At 36.0% G+C, this 22,514-nt stretch overlaps 1 protein-coding gene across 6 annotated transcripts in view; it reads left to right on the top strand.

The window, feature by feature from the left end:
* The window catches only part of UBR2 (ubiquitin protein ligase E3 component n-recognin 2), a 122,975-nt gene that overhangs the window by 19,364 nt on the left and 81,097 nt on the right, over window positions 1–22,514 (top strand). For 5 of the 6 annotated variants that reach the window (XR_005990143.1, XM_041769855.1, XM_041769780.1 and 2 more), the window contains exon 3: window positions 22,047–22,125. The exons of the other annotated variant lie outside the window; for it this stretch is intronic. Coding sequence is in view for 4 of the 5 variants with exons in the window: in XM_041769855.1 (XP_041625789.1) it covers window positions 22,047–22,125 (79 nt within the window). In the remaining variant the exon portion in view is untranslated. The remainder of the gene's footprint in view (window positions 1–22,046; window positions 22,126–22,514) is intronic. 6 annotated transcript variants of the gene reach the window in all.

The following is a 22,514-nucleotide window of genomic DNA, read 5'->3' as shown; positions in this document are numbered from 1 at the left end:
GATTGCTTTGTTAATGAACTTAGAAATGGGGAACTTCAAGGTTTTTTCCCATAATCAACTAAACACCCTGTACATATTAGTACATGTCCCTTTTACATACATCTCAACATTTTTCAAGATATATACTTTGAAGTAGAATTACAATGCTATTTTCTGTCACTGAGCTTCAGTATGTTGGAAATTCCCTTGTCTACACTGTTCTCTTTGACCTAGGAAAATGACAGGGACTGAGCAGTTGTTATCTCCTTAGATAGTTTGGATTCCGTAGTTTTCTAAAATGAGTCTTGTGTTCTTGTTTTAGAGATTTGTGATCATTTTTATTTACTTTTTGCCAGTTTGTTGCAGGATTGAACATTGGAGTGCATTGGGTATAATATTAACTTTATATGTTACGCCTTTGTCTAGATGTTAGGTAAAGAACTATGACTAGATTATTATGGGCTGATCCTTTGAGGTAAGGAAACTCGGATATATAGCCAAAATTTTCCTTTTGGTGCCCAATTGAATTTTTTAAGGGAAAATTTACATATTTCAAAAGGCACAAATTTTAATTTTACATTTTTGACATGGTTAAACTCCTATAACTCACAGCCCTTCAAGATATGAACGTTTCCATCTGACTAGAAATTTCCCTCTGAGTAACTCTAGCTCCTCGGGAACTACTATTCTGATAATTTCACCTTAGATTATTTTTGCCTGTTCTAGAACTTAATAAAAATTAAATCATTCTTTTGTTTCTGCCTTCTTTTACTCAACATAATGTCTCTCATCTATCCCTGTTATTATGATTACTGGAAATTGGTTCCACTTTAATTGCTGAGTAGTAGTCCATTGTATGAATGTACTTAAAATTGCACTTAATCCGTTGTCCTATTGATGAATATTTGAGTTGTTTCTGGTTTGAGGCTATCATGAGTAAAGTTTCTGTGATCTTTTTTTTTTTTTAAACAATTCTATCTTTTAATTGAAAATTCTCTTAAAGGAAATAGTAATTTATTTCAAAAATCATAATCCGTTTTTTATTTTTATATTTTATTTTTATTTCTTTCTTTATTTTAAAAGGTTTTATTTATTCGTGAGAGACACAGAGAGAGAAGCAGACATAGGCAGAGGGAGGAGAAGTAGGCTCCATGCAGGGAACCCGATGTGGGATTTGATTCTGGAACTCTGGGTCATGCCCTGAACCAAAGGCAGATGCTAAACCACTGAGCCACCCGGCATCCCTATATATTATTTTATTTTTTAATTTTATTCACTTGAGAGAGGGAACACGAGCTAGAAGATAGAGACAGAGGGAGAGGGACAAGCAGGCTGAACTTAGAGCCCAACACAGGGCTCCATCCCAGGACACTGAGATCATGATCTCAGCCAAAGTCAGACACAGCTGACTGAGCCACCCAGGTACCCCTAAATCATGTTAGTTTATGCCAAAAGTATTTTAAATGCAACATAGTAAAGTACTAGGTGTTATTATTCTGTACCTAACCCTATTTCTATGTTTTTAGTATACCAGATAACATAAATTTTGAACTATTAAAAATCTTCAGATTTTTATGATACATTTTAGGAATATTAAGATACCATTAAAATAGGTCTTTGATAGTAATCTAATACAGTAAGCATCTGATATAGTAGTTACTATTACCCTTTGCAGACAGGTCTTTTTCTTGACTTGTGTTTAATTTTTCATGGATAAATCCTTAGGAGTAGAATTACTGAATCAAAGGGCAGGTATATGTTGAACCTAAGAAACTACAGACTTTCTCCAAAATGGTTTTTTGTTCCCACCAGTAATGTATGAAAGTTCCATTTGCTCCATATCTCACCAACATTTGATGTCAGTGTTTTTAATTTTAGCCATTCTGTGTAGTGGTATCTCATTATGCTTTTAATTCCCACTAATGATGTTGATGGAATTTTACATGTACTCATTGCTCGTTTATCTAACTTCTGAAGTTTTTGTTCCAGTCTTTTGTCTATTTTTTTTTTAAAGATTTTATTTATTCATGAGATACACACAGAGAGGGACAGAGACACAGGCAGAGGAAGAAGCAGGCTCCATGCAGGGAGCCCGACATGGGACTTGATCCAGGGTCTCCAGGATCACACCCTGGGCGGAAGGCAGGCACCAAACCGCTAAGCCACTGGGCTGCCCAACTTTTGTCTATTTTTTATTGGATTGTCTTTTTATTATTGAGTGTTGGAGTTCTTTAGATATTCTGGGTACAAGTTCTTTGATAGACCTATTTTGTGAATATTTTATCCCAGTCTGTGACTTGCCTATGTGACAGAAATTTTGTTTTGTTTTGTTTTTTAAGATTTTTATTTATTCATGAGAGACAGACAGAGAGGCAGAGACACAGGCAGAGGGAGAAGCAGGCTCCATGCAGGGAGCCCGACGCGAGACTCGATCCCGGGTCTCCAGGATCAGGCCCTGGGCTGAAGGCAGCGCTAAACCGCTAAACCACCCGGGCTGCCCATGACAAGTTTTTTTTTTTTTAAATATTTTTTTCTTTATTTATTTATGATAGTCACACAGAGAGAGAGAGAGAGAGAGAGAGAGAGAGAGGCAGAGACACAGGCAGAGAGAGAAGCAGGCTCCACGCACCGGGAGCCCGATGCGGGACTCGATCCCGGATCCCCAGGATCGTGCCCTGGGCCAAAGGCAGGCGCCAAACCGCTGCACCACCCAGGGATCCCCCATGACAAGTTTTTAATTGTGATGTCATTTTACCAGTTTTTTTCTTTTCTGAAGATTGTGTTTAAGAAATGTCTGCCTTCTCCCAGTTAGCAAAGATAATCTCTATGTTTTCTTCTATAAACCTTGAAATGGTAGATTTTATGTGTGGGCTTATGATCTGTCTCAAACTAATTTTTTTTTTTTTATGGCTCGAGGTGGGAGTTGAGCCTTATTTATTTATTTACCTACTTAGTTATTTACAAGAGAGAGCACAAGTAGGGGTGGGGGCAGAGGGAAAGGGTCAAGCCGACTCCCTGCTCAGCAAGGAGCCCAGGACCCTAGATCATTGCCTGAGCCAAGGGCAGACACCTAACCAACTGAGCCACCCAGGCATCCCATGCTTCACTTACTTACATGTGAATATCTAGTTGTTCCAGCACCATTTGTTCCTTTCCCCATTGAATTGCTTTGGTGCCTTATCAAAAACCGTTTGACTATATATAGGTGTGGGTCTATTTCAGAACACCCTAATCTACAGTCACCCTCTTTTATCCACAAGGGGTATCTTCCAAGACCCCCAACAGATGCCTGGAACCATGCATAGTCCCAAACTCTATATATACTGTTTTTGTTTTTTTTGTTTTTTTTGCTATATATACATATCTATGATGAAGTTTAATTTATAATTAGGCACAGTAAGAGATTAACAGCAGTAACTAGTAATAAAACAGAAAAATGATAACAGTAACTGTGATAAAAGTATGTGAATGTGGTCTCTCTCTGAAAAACCTTATTGTACATATTCACTCTTTTTGTGATGATGTGAGGTGATAAAATGCCTACGTGATGAAATGAAGTGAGGTGAATGACATAAACATTGTGCTATAGCATTAGGCTATTGATCGTCTGACCAAATGTCAGAAAGATGATCATCTACTACCAGACTTCAGTTTACAACAGGTGACTGAAACTGCTGAAAGCGAAACCGCAGATAAGTGGGGACTACTGTATTCCATTCATTGAGATGGCTATTTAAGGCAATAACTACATTATCTTGCTTACTTGCTTTATAGTTAGTCTTGAACTGGTCAGAATAAATCTTAAATTTTTGTTCCTTTAAATTTTCTTTTGTCTAGTTCAAGTCAGTTGCATTTTATGAATTTCAGAATTATAGAATGTCACTTGTTATTTTTAAGAAATACTGCTGAGATTATGATTAGGATTATATATATATATATTTTTAAGATTTTTATTTGAGCGAGGGAGAGGGTGAGGGAGAGAGAAACTGAGGCAGACTCTGTCCTGAGTGCAGAGCCTGATGCGGGGCTCGGTCCGATGACTGCAAGATCATGGCCTGAGCTGAAGCCAAGAGTTGAATGCTTTAACAACTGAGCCATCCAGGTACCCCTAGGATTGTGTTTAATCCGTAGATCAGTTGGGGAGAATTGATATTTTAATGATACTGGGTTTTCCAGTCCATGAACATCATAATACTTTTCTAAGATCTTCTTTAATCTCTTTAGTGATATCTAAGGTTTTATGTAGGAATTGTGCATACCTTTGATTATGTTTATTCATAAGTATTTTATGATATTTTTTTCTTAGCTTTAGTTTTCATTTTTTTCTGTATAAAGAAATACAGTTGGTTTCTGATCTTGCATTTATGTCTTGTGACCTTGCTAAATTGGCTTAGTAGTTTTTGTTTTGTTTTTTGTTATTTAGGATTTTTACATAATCAGGTCATTTCTGAATGGGGACAGTTTTACTTCTTCCTTTCCAACTTTTCATTTCTTTTTTGTATGTTACCGCACTGGTGAAAATGGGACATCCTTGTCTTGTTCCCAGTCTTAGGGGAAAGTATCCAGTCTTAAACTATTAAGGTATAGTTTTCTCTTACATATCCTTGATCTCATTGAGGAAGTTCCCTTCTATTTCTAGTTTGCAGAGTTTTAAAAAACATTATAAATGACTGTTGAATGTTGTCAACTGCTTTTATATTGCAGCTTTTGGGATTGTCATAGTTTTCCTTTTTTATTCCATTAGTGATTGCATTGATTGATTTTTCAAATGTTTTTCATTACTGAAATAAACCCAACTTGATTTATCATGTATTATAACTTTTACATATTACTAGATACAGTTTGCTAATATGTATTAAAGACTTGATTGTGTTCCATGCAATGTACCAATATGTCATTTTCTTACAATATCTTTGGTTTTGATATCAGAGTTAGTGCTGGCCTTATAAAATGAATTAGGAAGTATTTTTTCTATATTTTCTGAAGAATCTATGCAAAATTGATAGGATTTCAATGTTTGAAATTTGGCAGTAAAACAAACTGTCAAGACATGGTGTTTTCTTTGAAGGAAGGTTTTGATAAATTTGATAAATTTCTTTTTTAAAAAAGATTTTATTTATTTGAAAGAGAGCGAGCGAGCACGAGCAGGGAAAAGGGACAAAGGGAGAAGCAGACTCCCTGCTGAGTGGGGAGCCCAACATGGGGCTTGATCCCAGGACCCTGAGATCATGACCTGAGCCGAAAGCAACCATTTAATCCACCGAGCCACCCAGTTGCCCCAACAGATTGATTTCTTTTCTTTTCTTTTCTTTTCTTTTCTTTTCTTTTCTTTTCTTTTCTTTTCTTTTCTTTTCTTTTCTTTTCTTTTCTTTTCTTTTTTCTTTTCTTTTCTTTTCTTTCTTTTCTTTTCTTTTCTTTTCTTTTCTTTCCTTTTCTTTTCTTTTCTTTTCTTTTCTTTTCTTTTCTTTTCTTTTCTTTTCTTTTCTTTTTTAAGATTTTATTTATTCTTGAGAGAGAGAGAGAGAGAGAGGCAGAGACACAGGCAGAGAGAGAAGCAGGCTCCATGCAGGGAGCCCGATGTGGGACTCAATCCCAGGACTCCAGGATCACGCCCTGGGCTGAAGGCAGATGCTCAACCACTGAGCCACCCAGGCGTCCCCAAATTTCTTATTATAGTTATTTCAGAACTGTATTTCATCTTGTTAAGAAATATGTTTCACTGTAATAATGTCAAATTTGTTGATATAGAGTTGTGCATAATGTTTCCGTATGTTGTTGGTATCTGAGGTATCTATAGTAAGGTCCCCTCTTCCATTCCTGATATTAGTAATTTGTGTTTTCTCTCATTAATCAGTTTTATAAATCTTTCCAAAGAATCCATATTTGGCTTTGTTCATGTACTCTTTTATCTGTTTTGTTTCACTGATTTCTGTTTTTTTTAAGATTTTATTTATTTATTCATGAGAGACACAGAGAGAGAGAGGCCAAGACATAGGCAAAGGGAGAGAAGAAGCAGGCTCCATGCAGGAAGCCCGATGTGGGAATCGATCCTGGGACTCTGGAATCGTGTCCTGAGCCAAAGGCAGACGCTCAACTGCTGAGCCACCCAGGCGTCCCTGATTTCTGCTCTTATCATTATTCTTTCTGCTTACTTTAGATTTAATGTGCTTATATTTTATTCTATAATCTATCAGTTATCCAGAAGTATGCTGTTTAATTTCCAAATACTTGAGGCTTTCCTAGATACTGTATCTTATTTCTAACACAAATATTCTATAATATTTCAGTCTTGAAATTTATTAAGACTTGTTTTAGGGGCACCTGGGTGGCTCAGAGGTTGATCCTCTGCCTTCAGCTCAGCTCGTGATCCTGGAGTCTCAGAATTGAGTCCCACATCGGGCTCCCTGTAGAGAGCCTGCTTCTTCCTCTGCCTATGTCTCTGCCTCTCTCTGTGTGTCTCTCATGAATAAAGAAACAGAATCTTAAAAAAAAAAAAAAAAAAAAAGACTTACTGATTCAGGACCCACAGTCTTGAACATTCCATAAGCACTTGAAGAAAGGTATATTTAGCAGTTTTTGTATATATTCTATAAATGTCAGGACAAGGAGGTTGGTAGTGCCATTCAGGTCTTCTAAATGCTTATTTCTTGATTTTTATGACTAGCTGTTTTATCAATTACTGAGAAAGGGGTATGAAAATATTCAGATGTAATTTTGGATTGATTTCTTCTAGTTCTATCAGTTTACGTTTCAGTTATCTATAAGCTCTTTTATTAGCCACATATATAGATGTTTATAATCTCTATGACCTCCTGGTCTATTGACCCTTTTATCATTGTGAATTGTCAATGTCCTTTATTAATTCTGATAATATTCCTTGTCTCGGGTCTATTTTATCAGATGTTAATATTAAGCCATTCCTACCTATCATAACATATCCATTATATGTATATTTTTTTACTTCATTCTGTGGCCCTAGAATTTGCAGTATGTGTTTTTTGTTTATTTTTTTTAAAGATTTTATTTATTTATTCATGATAGACTGAGAGAGAGAGGCAGGCTCCATGCAGGGAGCCTGATGTGGGACTCAATCCTAGGACCCCGGGGTCACGCCCTGGGCCAAAGGCAGGCACTTAAACCGCTGAGCCACCCAGGCTGCCCGCAGTATATGTTTACAATTAATCCAAGTTTACTTTGAGAAAGTTTTTCTTTCTCCTTCGTTTTTGAAAGATCATTTGTAGATAGAAAACTCTAAGTTGCCGGGTGGGGGGTTGTTTGTTAGTTTGTGGGGTTTTTCCTTCAACATTTAAAGTATGCTACTCTACTCTTCCTCTTGTTTGCATGGCTTCTGAGGAGAAATCCAGATACAATTCTTATCTTTGTTATTCTTGTAGGTAAGGTGTTTTTCTCTGGCTTCTTTATCTTTCATTTTCTATAACCTGAAAATAATATGCCTAGGAATAGTCTTTTTGGCATTTATCTTACTTGATGTTCCCTGAGCTTTCTGGATCTGTAGTTTGGTGTCTGACATTAATTTAGGGAAATTCTCTGGGTGCCTGAGTGACTCAGTTAAGCATCTGCCTTCTACTCAAGTCATGATCCCGGGGTTTTGGGATTGAGCCCCATGTCAGGCTCTCTGCTCAATGGGAAGCCTGCTTCTCCCTCTCCCTCTGCCTACCAACCACTGTTTGTGCTCTCTCTGTGTGTCAAATAAATAAAATCTTAAAAAAACATCTAGGGAAATTATCAGTCTGTTCCTTTCTCTCTTTTTTTCTGTTCTCTGGCATTCCTGTTACATATACATTATATCTTTTGTAGTTGTCTTACATTTCATGGATATTTTGTTCTGTTTTTCTTTCAGTCTTTTTTCTATTTGCTTTTCACATTGTTGAGATATCCTCAAGCTCAAGGATTCTTTGTTCAGCTATGTCCAGTCTGCTAATAAGCCCATCAAAGGCATTCTTCATTCTGTTACAATGTTTTGATCTCTAGCATTTCTTTTTGGTTCTTTCTTAAGATTTCCATCTCTGCTTACATTGCCCTTCTGTTCTTGCATGCTGTCTGCTATATCCATAAGGGCCCCTAACATTAATCGTGGTGGTTTTAAATTTCAGGTCTGATAATTCCATCATTTCTGACATACCTGCGTCTGATTTTGATGCTTGCTTTATTTCTTCAAACTGTATTTTTTGCCTTTTAGTATGTCTTAGAGTTGTGTGTGGTTTTTTTGTTTTGTCTTTGGTAGCCAGACATATGATATATCAGTTAGAAGGAACTCCATAGACTTTTAGTGATGTGATAGTAAGGTGTGGGAAAGGGGAAGGAAGCATTCTGTAGTCCTTTGATATGATCTCAAGTCTCCTAGTGAGCCTATGCCTCTGGACTCTGAACTTAAGTGCTTTTCATTGCCACCACTCTACCATCACCACCTGTCTTTATGTGGGACAAGATGGCTAGAGTGGGCTGGAAGTGGATATTTCTCTTTTCCAGGTCAGTTAGACTCTGATAAAATCCAGCAGGTTAAAAAAAATAAAAACAAAACAAAACAATCCAGCAGGTTAGGCTCTGACTATAGTTTCTTCTGAGGGCAGACTTTTTAAGAACAGAATGCCCTTGCATATTTCAGAATAGTTCCTTTTTTTTCCCCCACCCCTGAAAACATGAGAGGACTTTTCTCTGATGTTCATTGTAAGAACTTAGTAGAACTCCAGGAAAAAAAACTCACCAAAATGTTAGGTCCCTCTCTGTTTCCCCATGACTGGAGTTTTAATCTCAAACATTCACACTGAGCCTCCAGCAACTTGTCAGGTGTAATTCAGGTTTCTAACCTCAGCATGACTAGGTGTTTTATCAATTATGACTAGCTGTTTTATCAATTACTGAGAAAAGGGTATGAAAATATTCAGATGTAATTTTGGATTGACTTCTTCTAGTTCTATCAGTTTATGTTTCAGTTATTATTAGCCACATATATAGATGTTTATAATCTCTATGACCTCCTGGTGTATTGACCCTTTTATCATTGTGAATGTCACAAGGACATTGTCAATGTCCTTTATTAATTCTGATAATTAATTTATTAATTTTGGTTCCTGTAGAGGTTTGTGTTTGTGGGTTTCTGCTCTCTCAAGTTGTGTTTCTCTGTATTCATTTATTGGTCTCTATAATTTCGGGGATAGCAGTTTGTCCTGTGACCTTACTTCTTTTGTACATCTAAGATGGGTTAATGGTTTTTCAGTTTGTTTAACTTTTTATTTGTTAGGACAGTGTGGCAACCCCTAACCTTCTTACATGCTCACTGGAAACTGGAAGTTTTCCCTCATTTTTTAGGGGTGTTTTCCTGAATATAGAATTCTGGGTTGATACTTTCAAATGCTGAAAAGGAAAAAAAAAAAAAAAGAAAGATTTTGTTTCATTATCTTCTGACATTTGTTATTTCTGATGATGTCTGCTTTTATTAGCATACCTATGTTGCTTTGTAACACATGTGCTTCGTTTTCTCTGACTTCAAGATTTTCACTTTATTGTTGGATTTCAGCAATGTGACTATGATATGCCTAGTTGTATGTTCTTTGTTTTTATCCTTATGGGGTTCCTTGAGTTTGTTGAATTGTAAGTTGATGTCTTTAACGAAATTTGGGAAGTTTAGGTTATTTTTCTTTTTTTGTTTTCTTTAAAGATTTAATTTATTTATTCATGAGAGACAGAGAGAGAGAGAGAGAGAGAGAGAGGCAGAGACACAGGCAGAGGGAGAAACAGGCTCCATGCAAGGAACCCGACATGGGACTTGATCCTGGATCCCCAGGATCAGGCCCTGGGCCGAAGGTGGCGCTAAACCGCTGAGCTACCCGGGCTGCCCATTCTTTTACTTTATTACTTTTTCAAATATACTTTCTGCCTCATTTTTCCCACTCCTGGAACTCCAGTTACACAGTAGTATAATTGAGGGACTAGTTAGTCTCATATAGTAGTAGCACATAAATACAACTTACAAGTAAAATTATGAATATGTGTGTGTAATACAAATATATTTACATAGTGCATGCTCTAAACATTTTAATAAGGGATGTATGATCCGCGAGAGTTTGGAGATGACTGCTTTCACTAAAGCTCTAAAATCTGAGGGATCTGTGTGTGCTTTCACCAAACCAGCATACTTTAATATGGCAGTTAAGTATTGGTCTTGTAACTGTACACATTTGTTTTTTCTTAGAGAACAAGGATCTGGCTTTACTTTTCTTTATGATTATGTAAAGACTGGCTCTTAGGTTGATTTTTAGAAATCCAAAAATACTGTCTATGAGAGGCAAAGTAAAACTGAAAATCACTAAAAATAGGAATAGAACAGTGGAGAAAAAAATACCAGCCAAAAGTATGATACAAAAGAAAGCTGGTATAGCAGTTTTAATCTCTGGGAAATGGAATTTATCTAGAAAACAATAAGGGACACAAAAAGATAACCAAATTTAAAAATGGACAAGGGATTTGAATAGACATTCTCCAAACATTTTGGTTGATTATGTTTGTGCAGCCTTATAGTAGTACAGACTGACAAGTTTGGACACATTTTTTTTTAGTTAATAAGCCATTGTATTTATTTTTGTTTTTTTAACATAAGCCCAACACCCAATATGGGGCTTGAGCTCATGTCCTTGAGATCAAGAGTCACATGCTCTATTAACTGAGCCAGCCAGGTGCCCCTAGGGTGGACACTTTTAAAAAGATTAATTTTTATGTGTGAATTATATCTAAGTTTTTAAAAAGCAATCTGTATATTCAACATTAAAGGAAACCGGTTAATTCTTGAGACTCAGAGCCATACAGATTGTTCTCCCACTATATTTAATAAAATAAGAAACAAGAAAAGATAAGTTAAATAAATTTTATGTTTGGAAACTACCATTGCTAATGTTAAGTAAAAGAATATTACTGAAGTCACTAAGGAAGTTTGTTTATTTATTTATTTTTAAGATTTATTTATTTATGATAAAGAGAGAGAGAGGCAGAGACACAGGAAGAGGGAGAAGCAGGCTTCATGCCGGGAGCCTGATGTGGGACTCGATCCTGGGTCTCCAGGAAGTTTAGAAACAGAATGGAATGACAAAATCATTGTGTGTTGAAATTTTGGGGACATCGCTAAAGGAATATTTAATAGGAAGTATATACTTTTAAAACATCTGCCAAGAAAAAAAAGAAAGGTTAAAAATAATTTCTGTGGTGGAAACAAATGAAAATAGTCCAAAATCTTTGGGGTGTAGCAAAAGTGGTTATAAGAGGAAGTTTATAGCAATACAGGCCTACCTCATGGAGCAAGAAAAATCTCAAACAACCTAACTTTACATCTAAAGGAGCTGGAAAAAGAAGAAAAGAAAGTTGCCAAACCTAGCAAAAGGAGGAAAATAACAAAAAGAGCAGAAATAAATGATATAGAAACTAAAAGAAAAAACAAAAACAGAAAAGATCAATGAAAGGTTCTTTGAAAATATTAAAGATCAAAGGACATGGTTTTTTGAAAATATTTTTTAAAAATTGATAAACTTGTAGCAAGACTCATTTAAAAAGAGAGAGGAAAGCCCCAAATAAAGAAAATCACTAGTAAAAGAAATAACTACACAGAAATACAAACAGTTGTTACAGAATATATATTTTTAAAGATTTTATTTATTTATTCACAAGAGATACAGGGAGAGAGAGGCAGAGACACAAGGCAGAGGGAGAAGCAGGCTCTATGCAGGGAGCCCGATGTGGGACTCAATCCTGGGTCTCCAGGATCACGCCCTGGGCTGAAGGCAGCGCTAAACCGCTAAGCCACTGGGGCTGCCCAGTTGTTACAGAATATTATGAAAACCTTTATGCCAACAAATTGGACGACTTAGAAGGAATGGATAAATTCCTAGAAATATACAACCTACCAAAACTAAAACAGGAAGAAATAGAAAATCTGAACAGATTACCAGCAATGAAATTGAATCAGTGATTTAAAAACTCCCAACAAACAAAAGTCCAGGACCAGAAGGTTTCACAGGTGAATTCTACCACACATTTAAGGAAGAGTTAATGCCTGTTTTTCTCAAACTATTCCAAAAAATACAAGAGAAAGAAAAACTTCCAAATTCATTCTGTAAGGCTAGTATTCCAAAACCAGATAAAGATACCACAAAACAAACAAACAAACAAACTACAGGCTATATCTCTCAGGAATGTATATGCAAAAATCCATGACAAAATATCAGCAAACCGAATCCAGCAATACATTTTAAAAAATCATACACCACTATCAAGTGGGATTTATTCCCAGGATGCAAGGATGGTTTGATTGTCACAAAACAATCAAGATAATAAGTCACATCAATAAAAGAAAGGATAAAAACCATATAATCATTTCTGTAGATGTAGCAAAAGCATTTAACAAAGTACAGCATCATTCATGATAAAGATCCTCTGCAGAGTGGGCCTAAAGGGAACGTATCACAGCATAATAAAGGACTTATACAAAAAACACATAGCCAATGTCATACATCTGATGAAAAACTGAGAACTTTTCCCCTGAGGTCAGGACAAGACAAGGATGTCTACTCTTGGCACTTTTATTCAACATAGTACTGGAAATCCTAGCCACGGCAATTAGAAAACATAAATAAAGGCATCCAAACTAGTAAAATTATCAGTTTGTAGGTGATATAATACTATATATAGAAAGCCCTAAAGACATCACCAAAAACCTACTAGATTTAATAGAACAGATTCAGTATGGTCATAGGTTACAAAATCAATGAACAGAAATCTGTTGCATTCCTAATACTAATAATGAAACAGCAGAAAGTGGATTAAGAAAGCTATCCCATTTATAGTTGTACCAAAAAGAATAAAATACCTAGGAATAAACTTAACCAAAGATGTAAAAGACCTATACTCTGAAAACTTATACAACATTGATAAAAGAAATTCAAGACAATGGAAAGATAGTCCATGGAATGTGCATGAGTTGTAAGAATAAGTATTGTTAAATTATGTGTAGTATCCAAAGCATCTATAGTCTTAATGCAATCCCTACCAAATACAAACTGCATTTTTCACAGAACTAAAACAGTCCTAAAACCTGTATAGAGGGATCCCTGTGTGGCGCAGCGGTTTGGCGCCTGCCTTTGGCCCAGGGCGCGATCCTGGAGACCCGGGATCGAATCCCATGTCGGGCTCCCGGTGCTTGGAGCCTGCTTCTCCCTCTGCCTGTGTCTCTGCCTCTCTCTCTCTCTCTCTCTCTGTATGACTATCATAAATAAATAATAAAAAAAAATTTAAAAAAAATAAAAATAAAACCTGTATGGAACCACAAAAGACCTTGAATAGCCATAACAGTCTTGAAAAAGGAAAACCAAAAATGGAAATAGCAGCATTCCAGATTACAAGTTATATTACAAAGTGGTGGTATTTTTTTTAATTTATTTATTTGAGAGAGGGAGAGAGAACGTGTTCATGCATGAGCAGAGGGAGAGAAATCCTCAAGTAGACTACCCATTGAGTGTAGAACCCAGTGCAAGTCTTGATCCCAAGACTCTGAGATCAAGACCTGAGCTAAAAATCAAGAGTTGGACATTCAACTGACTCAGCCATCCAGGGGTCCCAAAGTGGTAGTAAACAAAACAGTATGGTACTAACATAGAAAGAGACACAAAGATTAATGAAACAGAATAGAAAACCCAGAAATAAACCCACAATTATATGGTCAATTAATCTTCAACAAAAGAGGAATGAATATACATGGGAAAAGACAGTCTTTTCAACACATGGTATCAGAAAAACCAGGCAGCCACATGTGAAAGAATGAAAATAGACCACTTTCTTTCATCACACACAAAAATAAATTGAAAATAGATTAAACACCTACATTTGAGACCTGAAACCACAAAAATTCCTGAAGAGGGCACAGGCAGTAATCTCTGACATCAGCCGTGGCAGTATTTTTCTAAGTATGTCTCCTAAGGCAAGAGAAATAAAAGCAAAAATAAACTATTGGAATTTCATCAAAATAAGCTTCTGCACAACGAAGGAAACAATCCACAAAACTAAAAGGCAACCTACTGGTTAGGTGAACCTATTTGCAAATGACATATCTGATAAAGAGTATCCAAAATATATAAAGAGCTCATGTAACTCAATACCCAAAAAATAAGTAATACAGTTTAAAAATGAGTAGAAGTCATGAACAGACTTTTCTCCAAAGAAGACATGTAGATGGCTGACAGAAGGATGCTCAACATCATTCATCAGGAAATTACAAATCAAAACTATAATAAGATACCATCTCACACCTGTGAGAATGGCTAAAATCAAAACAAGAAACAACCAAGTATTGACAAGGATGTGGAGAAAAAGCAACTCTCATGGGCTGTTGGTAGGAATGCAAATTGGTGCAGCCACCATGGAAAACCGTATGGAGTTCCTCAAAACCTTAAGTAGAACCCCCCAATGATTCAGTAAATACACTATTGGGTATTTACCCCCCAAATAACAAAAACTCAAAGGATACATACACCCCTGAGTTTACTGCAGCATTATTTACAATAGCCAAATTATGGAAGCACCCCAGGTATTCATCAATAGATGAATGGGTAAAGAAGATGTGGTTTATTATACAGTGGAATATTCTGCCATAAAAATGAAATACTGCTATTTGCAACAACGTGATTAAAGCTAGAGAGTATAATGCTACGACCAATAAGTCAGTCAAAGATAGATACCAGTGACACCTGGGTGGCTCAGTCAGTTAAGCATCTGCTTTCAGCTTAGGTCATCAAGTCCCACATCAGGCTCTGTGCTCAGTGGGGAGTCTGCTTCTCCCTCTGCCCCTCACCTCACTCATTGTGTCTCACTTTCTCTCTTTCAATAAAAAAATTAAATAAATAAAATTTTTAAAAAAGATGCCTTATGATATACTCATGTAGAATTTAATAAACAAAGCAAATGAGCAAGGAGAAAAGAGACAAGAAACAGACTCAACTATAGAGAAAAAATTATGGTTACCAGAGGGGAGGTTGGTGGGAGATGGGGGAAATAGGAGGTAAGGATTAAAGAATACATTTATCACAATGAAAAAAATATTTTAAAATAGCTGTACATACATACATTTCCTGGTTTTGTTTGCTGAAAGGACCTAGAAACTGCAACTCCTGTAGCAGAGAGCACACCTAGTACCTAGATACTGGTTTCTAAATACCAGTGTCCAATAAAAGGAATCAGAACTTCATGGGACAGAGAAACTACAAAGTAAGTTTCAAACATCTTGTGTTGCTCCCTCTCCCCAAGAAAAGGAAGGGGCAGGTTGAAAGGGCATAGGAGCCAACTTGAAAGAGCTTCCAGTGGCCACAGTTGAAACAGTTTGAACAATAAAATAATGATTGGATTAAATTCTAACCCATAAAATAAAATAAATATTCATGAGTCCACACTGATGTAAGTATTTGAATAAATGAGAGAGAAGGGATGTTTTCAGTAGTTTTCCAACCGAAAAATTCCACTTAATAAATCAGACAGGAGGGGCAGCCCTGGTGGCTCAGTGGTTTAGTGCCACCTTTAGCCCAGGGTGTGATCCTGGAGACCCAGGATCGAGTCCCATGTCAAGCTCCCTGCATGGAGCCTGCTTCTCCCTCTGTCTGTGTCTCTGCCTGTTTCTCTATGTGTGTGTCTCTCATGAATAAATAAATAAAATCTTTAAAAATAAAAAATAGGGATCCCTGGGTGGCGCAGCGGTTTGGCGCCTGCCTTTGGCCCAGGGCACGATCCTGGAGACCCGGGATCGAATCCCACATCGGGTTCCTGGTGCATGGAGCCTGCTTCTCCTTCTGCCTATGTCTCTGCTTCTCTCTCTTTCTCTCTCTGACTATCATAAATAAATAAAAATTTAAAAAAAAATAAAATAAAAATAAAAAAATAAAATCAGACAGGAATGCAGGATATGGAAAGTTACCATTAGGCAAATAACACAGTGGTAATTGTAAATAAGATCCATCGGTAGATGCTAAAACTAGTAGATGACTGAGAAATAGGATATTTGAATAGTCTCAAATATTTCCCCAAATATATTTAATTATAAAAGGTACAAGAGCATATTTATAGTGTAGGAGTTTGGTAGATACCATCTTAACGAAGTAAAATTATTGTCACCAGTACTCTGGCATATCTGATCAGCATCATGTTCCCTCTGTTATGATGTACTGAGGGCAGAGCATCACTTCTGTAGTATTCTTTCTTACCAAAAATGTATAACTCAGTCTAATCATGAGCATGTCAAAAAATCCCCAAATTGTGGGACCTCTACAAAATGAGTAACCAGTACTCTTCAAAAAGTTGTGGTCACAAAATTTAAGAAAAGACTGAGGAACTGTTAGAATTTGGAGGAGACTTTGGAGACATGACGTCTAATGTAATGTGGGATCTTGCATCCTGAAAGAGAAAAAGGAACCATAGTGGGAAAATTGACGACTTTTGAATAAGGGCTGTAGTTAATAAATTGTGCTGATGTTAATTTCCTTAATAAATTGTGCTGATGTTAATTTCCTTGTATTATTGTTAACATGAAGAAAAGTTTGGTTAGGGTATAAAGGAACTCTCTACTATTTTTGCCCCTTTCCTAGGAGTAAAATTATTTCAAAGATAAAAAAATAAACAGGGTAAACATTCAGCCCAGTAGGTTAGATGAAGAACACTTGAGCACACTCAAAGGAGAAAGAAATTAAAAGATCAGAAAATAAAAGTAAAAAGCTGAGATATACTGACTCTTTGGAATTTTTTTGTAAGACTGAATAAGGAAAAGAACATGCAGATACATAAAATTCAAAATGAAAATTGAGAAACACACTGCGTTCCTTTTGATGATACCATGTCTTGCAAAGCTAGGTCATCAGCATTGTTGTGATTGAAAAGCAGATATTTTGTGGAATAGGCAATGAAGGTAGCAGTATCCACTTTGATTCTAAGTGTTAAAAAATGGTTAGGTGTTCAAAGGTCCTAAGTTGTTTGAGTCTATCTAATAAACAGAATAATTGTTTCTTTTAGTCTAGAGGTACCCTAAAAAAAAAAGCAACTATGGAGATGCTAAAACTTTGGCAGCCTTTGAAATATGAGAATTATGAACAACTAAATGCTAAAAAAATTCACAAACAGGTGAAATGGATAAATTTATAGAAAAGTGCTAGGTAGCTTGAATACAGTATGGAAAACAGTACAGTACTGGAATGGTAATTAAAGGTCTTCCCTTCCACAAATCCCATACCTGGATGACTATAGGTGAGTTCAACCAAATTTCAAAGGAAAATTAATTCCTCTTTTACACAATTTACTATAGAAAATGGAAAAAATTGGGATGCCTGGGTGACTCAGTGATTGAGCATCTGCCTTTGGTTCAGATCGTGATCCCGGGGTCCTGGGATCGAGTCCCGCATTGGACTCCCCTTAGGGACCCTGCTTCTCCCTCTGCCTATGTCTCTGCCTCTCTCTCTGTGTCTCTCATGAATAAATAAATAAAATCTTAAAAAAAAAAAGAAACTGCTATAACTCTTTATGAAGCTAATATAATCTTTTTTTTTATAAGATTTTATTTATTTATTCATAGAGACACAGAGAGAGAGAGAGAGAGAGAGAGAGAGAGAGAGAGAGGCAGAGACACAGGCAGAGGGAGAAGCAGGCTCCAAGGGAGCCCAACGTGGGACTTGATCCAGGGTCTCCAGGATCACGCTCCGGGCTGCAGGTGGCGCTAAACTGCTGTGCCACTGGGGCTGCCCTAATCTTGTTTTTAATCCCTGATAAATTTAAGAGATTCTAGAGCCATTTCTTTTATTAATAATAGCTGAAAGAATCCTAAATAAAATATTAGCTATCTGAATCCAAGGATATACTAAAAGTGACGCATCATAATCAAATGGAGTTTAATTGAGGAATCTAAATAGTTCATCTTTAAAACAATTATTAAAAATAAATAAAACAATTATTAATGTAATTCACCATTTTAATAGAGAAGAAAACTATGTTTTTCTGAGTTGATTCTGGAAAGCATTTTATAAATTTCAACAATTGTTTATGATATAAATTCTTAGCAGACTACTGAACATTTGGGTGTTAGATTTTTAAAAACTTTGTTATGGACATCTTCAAACATTAAAAACAGGGTGAAGGGTATAATAGATCTGACATGTACTCATTACTCAGCTTCAGCAATTAGCAATATATGGCAACACTTTTTAAGTTTTTTAAAAATATATATTTCTTAAGATTTTATTTATTTATTCATGAGAAACATAGAGAGAGAGGCAGAGACACAGGCAGAGGGAGAGCAGGCTCCATGCAGGGAGCGTGACATGGGACTGGATCCTGGGACTCCAGGATCAGGCCATGGGCTAAAGGCGGCACTAAACCACTGAGCCATCCAGGCTGCCCTATGGCAATTCTTTTTATGTATACTCATACACATAACACTTTTTTTCTTGCCCTGCCAGATTACTTTTCTTAAGAGCGATAGCTGAGGGTGACAGAGGGGGAGAAGTGAAAATCTTAAGCAGGCTCCATGCCCTCTACTGGTCCTAACACAAAGGGTCGGGGGCTCAATCTCATGATCCTGAGATCATGACCTCAACCAAAATCAAGTCTGATGCTTAGCCAAGTGAGCCACCCAAGTGCCCATCAGGTTATTTTAAAGCAAATTCCAGGGGATCTCTGGGTGGCTCAGCGGTTTCGCGCCTGCCTTTGGCCCAGGGTGCGATCCTGGAGTCCCGGGATCGAGTCCCGCGTCGGGCTCCCGGCATGGAGCCTGCTTCTCCCTCTGCCTGTGTCTCTGCCTCTCTCTGTGTGTCTATCACAAATAAATAAAAATAAATCTTTAAAAAAAAATAAAGCAAATTCTAGGCAGTTTGCCTTTTTACTCATAATACAACTTTTTTTCCCCCTCTGCAACCATTCACATCCTAAAAAAGTAACACTAATTCCTTAACATTATCTAATATCTAGCCTGAATGGAATTGTTCTGATTGACTCATACATGTGAATTCAAAGTCCACACATTGCATTTGGCTGTTATTCCTCATTTTTTCTTTTAATCTATAATAGCTCCTCTCCCTCTTTTTTTTTTCTTTTCTTCTTTTTCCCATTTATATTGCTAAGAAACCAGATCATTTGTCCTGTGGAATTTTCCACAGTCTGGATTTGTTTACTGTGTCCCCATGGTGTTGCTTAACATGTTTCTCCCTGTGTTTCTTCTAAACAGGTAGTTAGGTATAATTGAATTATTATGTTTATACTTTATAAATATTGATGTGTAACTTCTTAATTCTTCATGTCAGGAAGCCCATGATGCTTCTCTGTTTTTTTTGTTTGTTAAGATGATCAGTGGGTTTAGGTACCATGCAGATGCAACCATTAAAAAAGGTCTTCATTAACCTTTTTATCCAGTGTTTTAGCAGTCACCGATGCTTGTTGATTATTATTTTATTAGAAGGTAGCAAAATATTCTAACTGATCATTTCTTTCTTTATTAGCTTGTCTTTTATAAAAGAAACACAGTCCCTCCTCAGTCCTTTGATTAGCTTGAGGTGCAGTTTATATAGGAAAGGCACGATATTATGCTTAATTTTTTTTCTAGAAAAGCACTTTATCAGTAAACCTTTGAATATAATACTAATAGAGAACTTTTAGATATGTTTTTCTTTAATATCTAAAACAAGATGGGGATGCCTACTCTTACTGCTGCTGTTTAATATATCACTGGAGATCCTTGTCAACAGTATAAAGGAAGAAAAATAAAAAGGTGTAAATATGGTAAGGAAAGAAATAAAATTGTCATTACATGCAGACTATGTATTCATTTACCTGGGAAGAAAAATAATTCAACAAACTATTAGAACTGCCTTGGTTAATCAAAGATACTAAAAATCAATGTTATTTTCTTTTCATCATCCTTAGGCAACTAGATAAAGATTTTTTTTAAAATATGTATCATTTAAAATAAAATCTAGGGAGCACATCTTTATTAATCTAATCAAGAATATAAAGGATTCATATGAAGAAGACTTTATAACTTCAGTAGAAGACTTAAGAAATAATCATGGAAATGATAATTTACTCTTATGACAATGTTCTTACTCCTGAAATTTATCAATAAATTCTAAGTAATCTCTGTCAAAATTTCAGCTGGATATTTTTTAGAGACTCTGTACACTTATCCTAAGTGATGTGTGGACGAATAAAGAAGAGTTTGTGAATAGCTAAGTCAACATTTTTTAAAAAGAGAATAAAAGGGAACTTAACCTGCCAGATATTAAGATATACTACAAAGCCATAGTAACATAGTGTGGTATGATGTAAGAACAAATAGATCACTCACACATATTAGACAGCTTAGACCCAAGGAGATGTGGGAACTTAATATTTTATAAAGATGATACCACAACCAATAGATAAAAGTTAGATCATTTAGTAGATGGTGTTGGAAAAAAATAGTTCAGTGTATATTTGAGAAACAAAACTATGTTCTACTATATTCTACATCATATACAACTATATTCTACTCCACCTAAATGTGGAAGATAAAACCAGAAGATTAATAGAAGAAAGTGAAGAATATTTTTATGACCTGATTTTGGGGAAAGAACTTCTTAAAACCTTAAAATACAAACCAATTGCGTGTGTGTGTGTGTGAATTTAATTGCATCAAAATAGGCAGTTCTATTTAACAAAGGACCCCAAACACAAAATTAATATACAGGTGACAAATGGGAGACAATATTTGCAATGCTTAATTTTGCAAAGTGATTATATCCGCTAGATTAGATTGTGCAAATAAGATAAAGCAATCCTAGCAGGAAAATGGGCAAGGAGAATTTATAGAAGAGGAAACCCAAAAGCAATAAGCATATGAAGAGTTGAATAAACATATTAGCAATCAGAGACATGCAAATTAAAATAATAAGATATCATTTCAAATATGTTAGCCTTGCACATATTAGAAAACTAGATGGGGCGCCTGGGTGGGCTCAGTGGTTGAGTATCTGCCTTGGGCTCAGGTTGTGATCCTGGGGTCCTGGAATTGAGTCCCGCATCAGGCTCCCTGTGGGAGCCTGCTTCTCCTTCTGGCTATGTCTCTGACTCTCTGTCTCTCTCATGAATAAAAAAATAAAATCTTAAAAAAAAAATAGGTAAAACCAAATGCAATGAAAATGCTGAGCTATACAAACCCTCATAAACTGGTGGGGGATATGTAGCCACTCTGGACAGTAGCATGGCATTCAGATTGAGAAGTTGACATGTATATGACCCAACAATTCTGCTCTTCAGTTTGTATGTCAAAGAAAGTCTCAGACACATCTGTAAGAGAACATTTACACTGTGTTTTTTACAGCATTATATAGGTAGAAAGGCAATGGAGATAATTCAGGTGTCCAGTGCAGGGAGAAGAGAGAAAATATTTTGGATACATGCCATAGCATATTACATAGCGATTAGAAGCAAATCAGATGTATACATGCAAAATGAATGGATTATGTTACAGAAATGAAAAAAGTAACAAAATGAAATATATGACACAGTAAGATTTACATACATTAAAAATACATGCACTCAAAAACATTTTGTAAGAACATACCTAGATGGCATGCAGGAATAAGCACAGAAGAATAGTTGCTTATGAGGTTACAGTAACTAAGATAAGTGGAAATTTAAAGATTTTTGTAACTCACCATTTCATTTCATGGAAGTATAGGAATTCTCTTGTTTAAGATATAATCTGTAAATGTATCTAATTGGCATTATGATGAAAGTAAATGAAACAACTGAAATGAAATGAAAATGTGATTTCCGCAAATCTAGTATAAGATATACACATCCAGTGGTATGGGAAGCAGGTTCTTAAGCTGACTTCATTGCTCAAAGATCTGACAGATCTTTGGGAATATTATTTCCTTTCTTCTCACATCAAGGCAGTTCACTGTTCTGGCTCTTCTTGGATGTATTCCGAGTGAAATATTATGTTGTGAAATACACAGTTATTTTCTGACACTCTGATTTTTTTTTCTTTAACTTTACAGAGACTGTGCAGTTGATCCAACTTGTGTTTTATGCATGGAGTGCTTTTTGGGAAGTATTCACAGAGACCATCGATATAGGGTTAGTAATGTCCAGATAATAACCATACCCACTATTAAATTTTATGTTAGATATATTTTCTGCCTTTTTTAAATTCCAGGATTTAACACTAAAATGGAGGATAGTGGTTTAAGAAATGTGTTATTTAAACACTTAAACATATGATACCAGCAGGGTAGGAATGAATCGTGAATCCAGATTTCTTGAACACATGGTTTAGGAAAGACCTCACAGATACCAGTTCCTGCATGTTGGTTTTCAACTAGTTTGTTACTTCCTTATGTTTATTATTTCAGTAATTCTAGGTTTATGCAGAAGGTTATCAAAAATTAGAGGAAAAGGTGAGAGGTAAAAGTGGGAGGGAGGTTCTGAAGGGAAGGACGTGGAAAAAAAGAGTAAGGAAAAGTGTC

This window comes from Vulpes lagopus, chromosome 1, assembly GCF_018345385.1.
Source record: "Vulpes lagopus strain Blue_001 chromosome 1, ASM1834538v1, whole genome shotgun sequence".
NCBI lineage: Eukaryota > Metazoa > Chordata > Mammalia > Carnivora > Canidae > Vulpes > Vulpes lagopus.
This window is presented reverse-complemented; position numbering and strand designations above follow the sequence as displayed.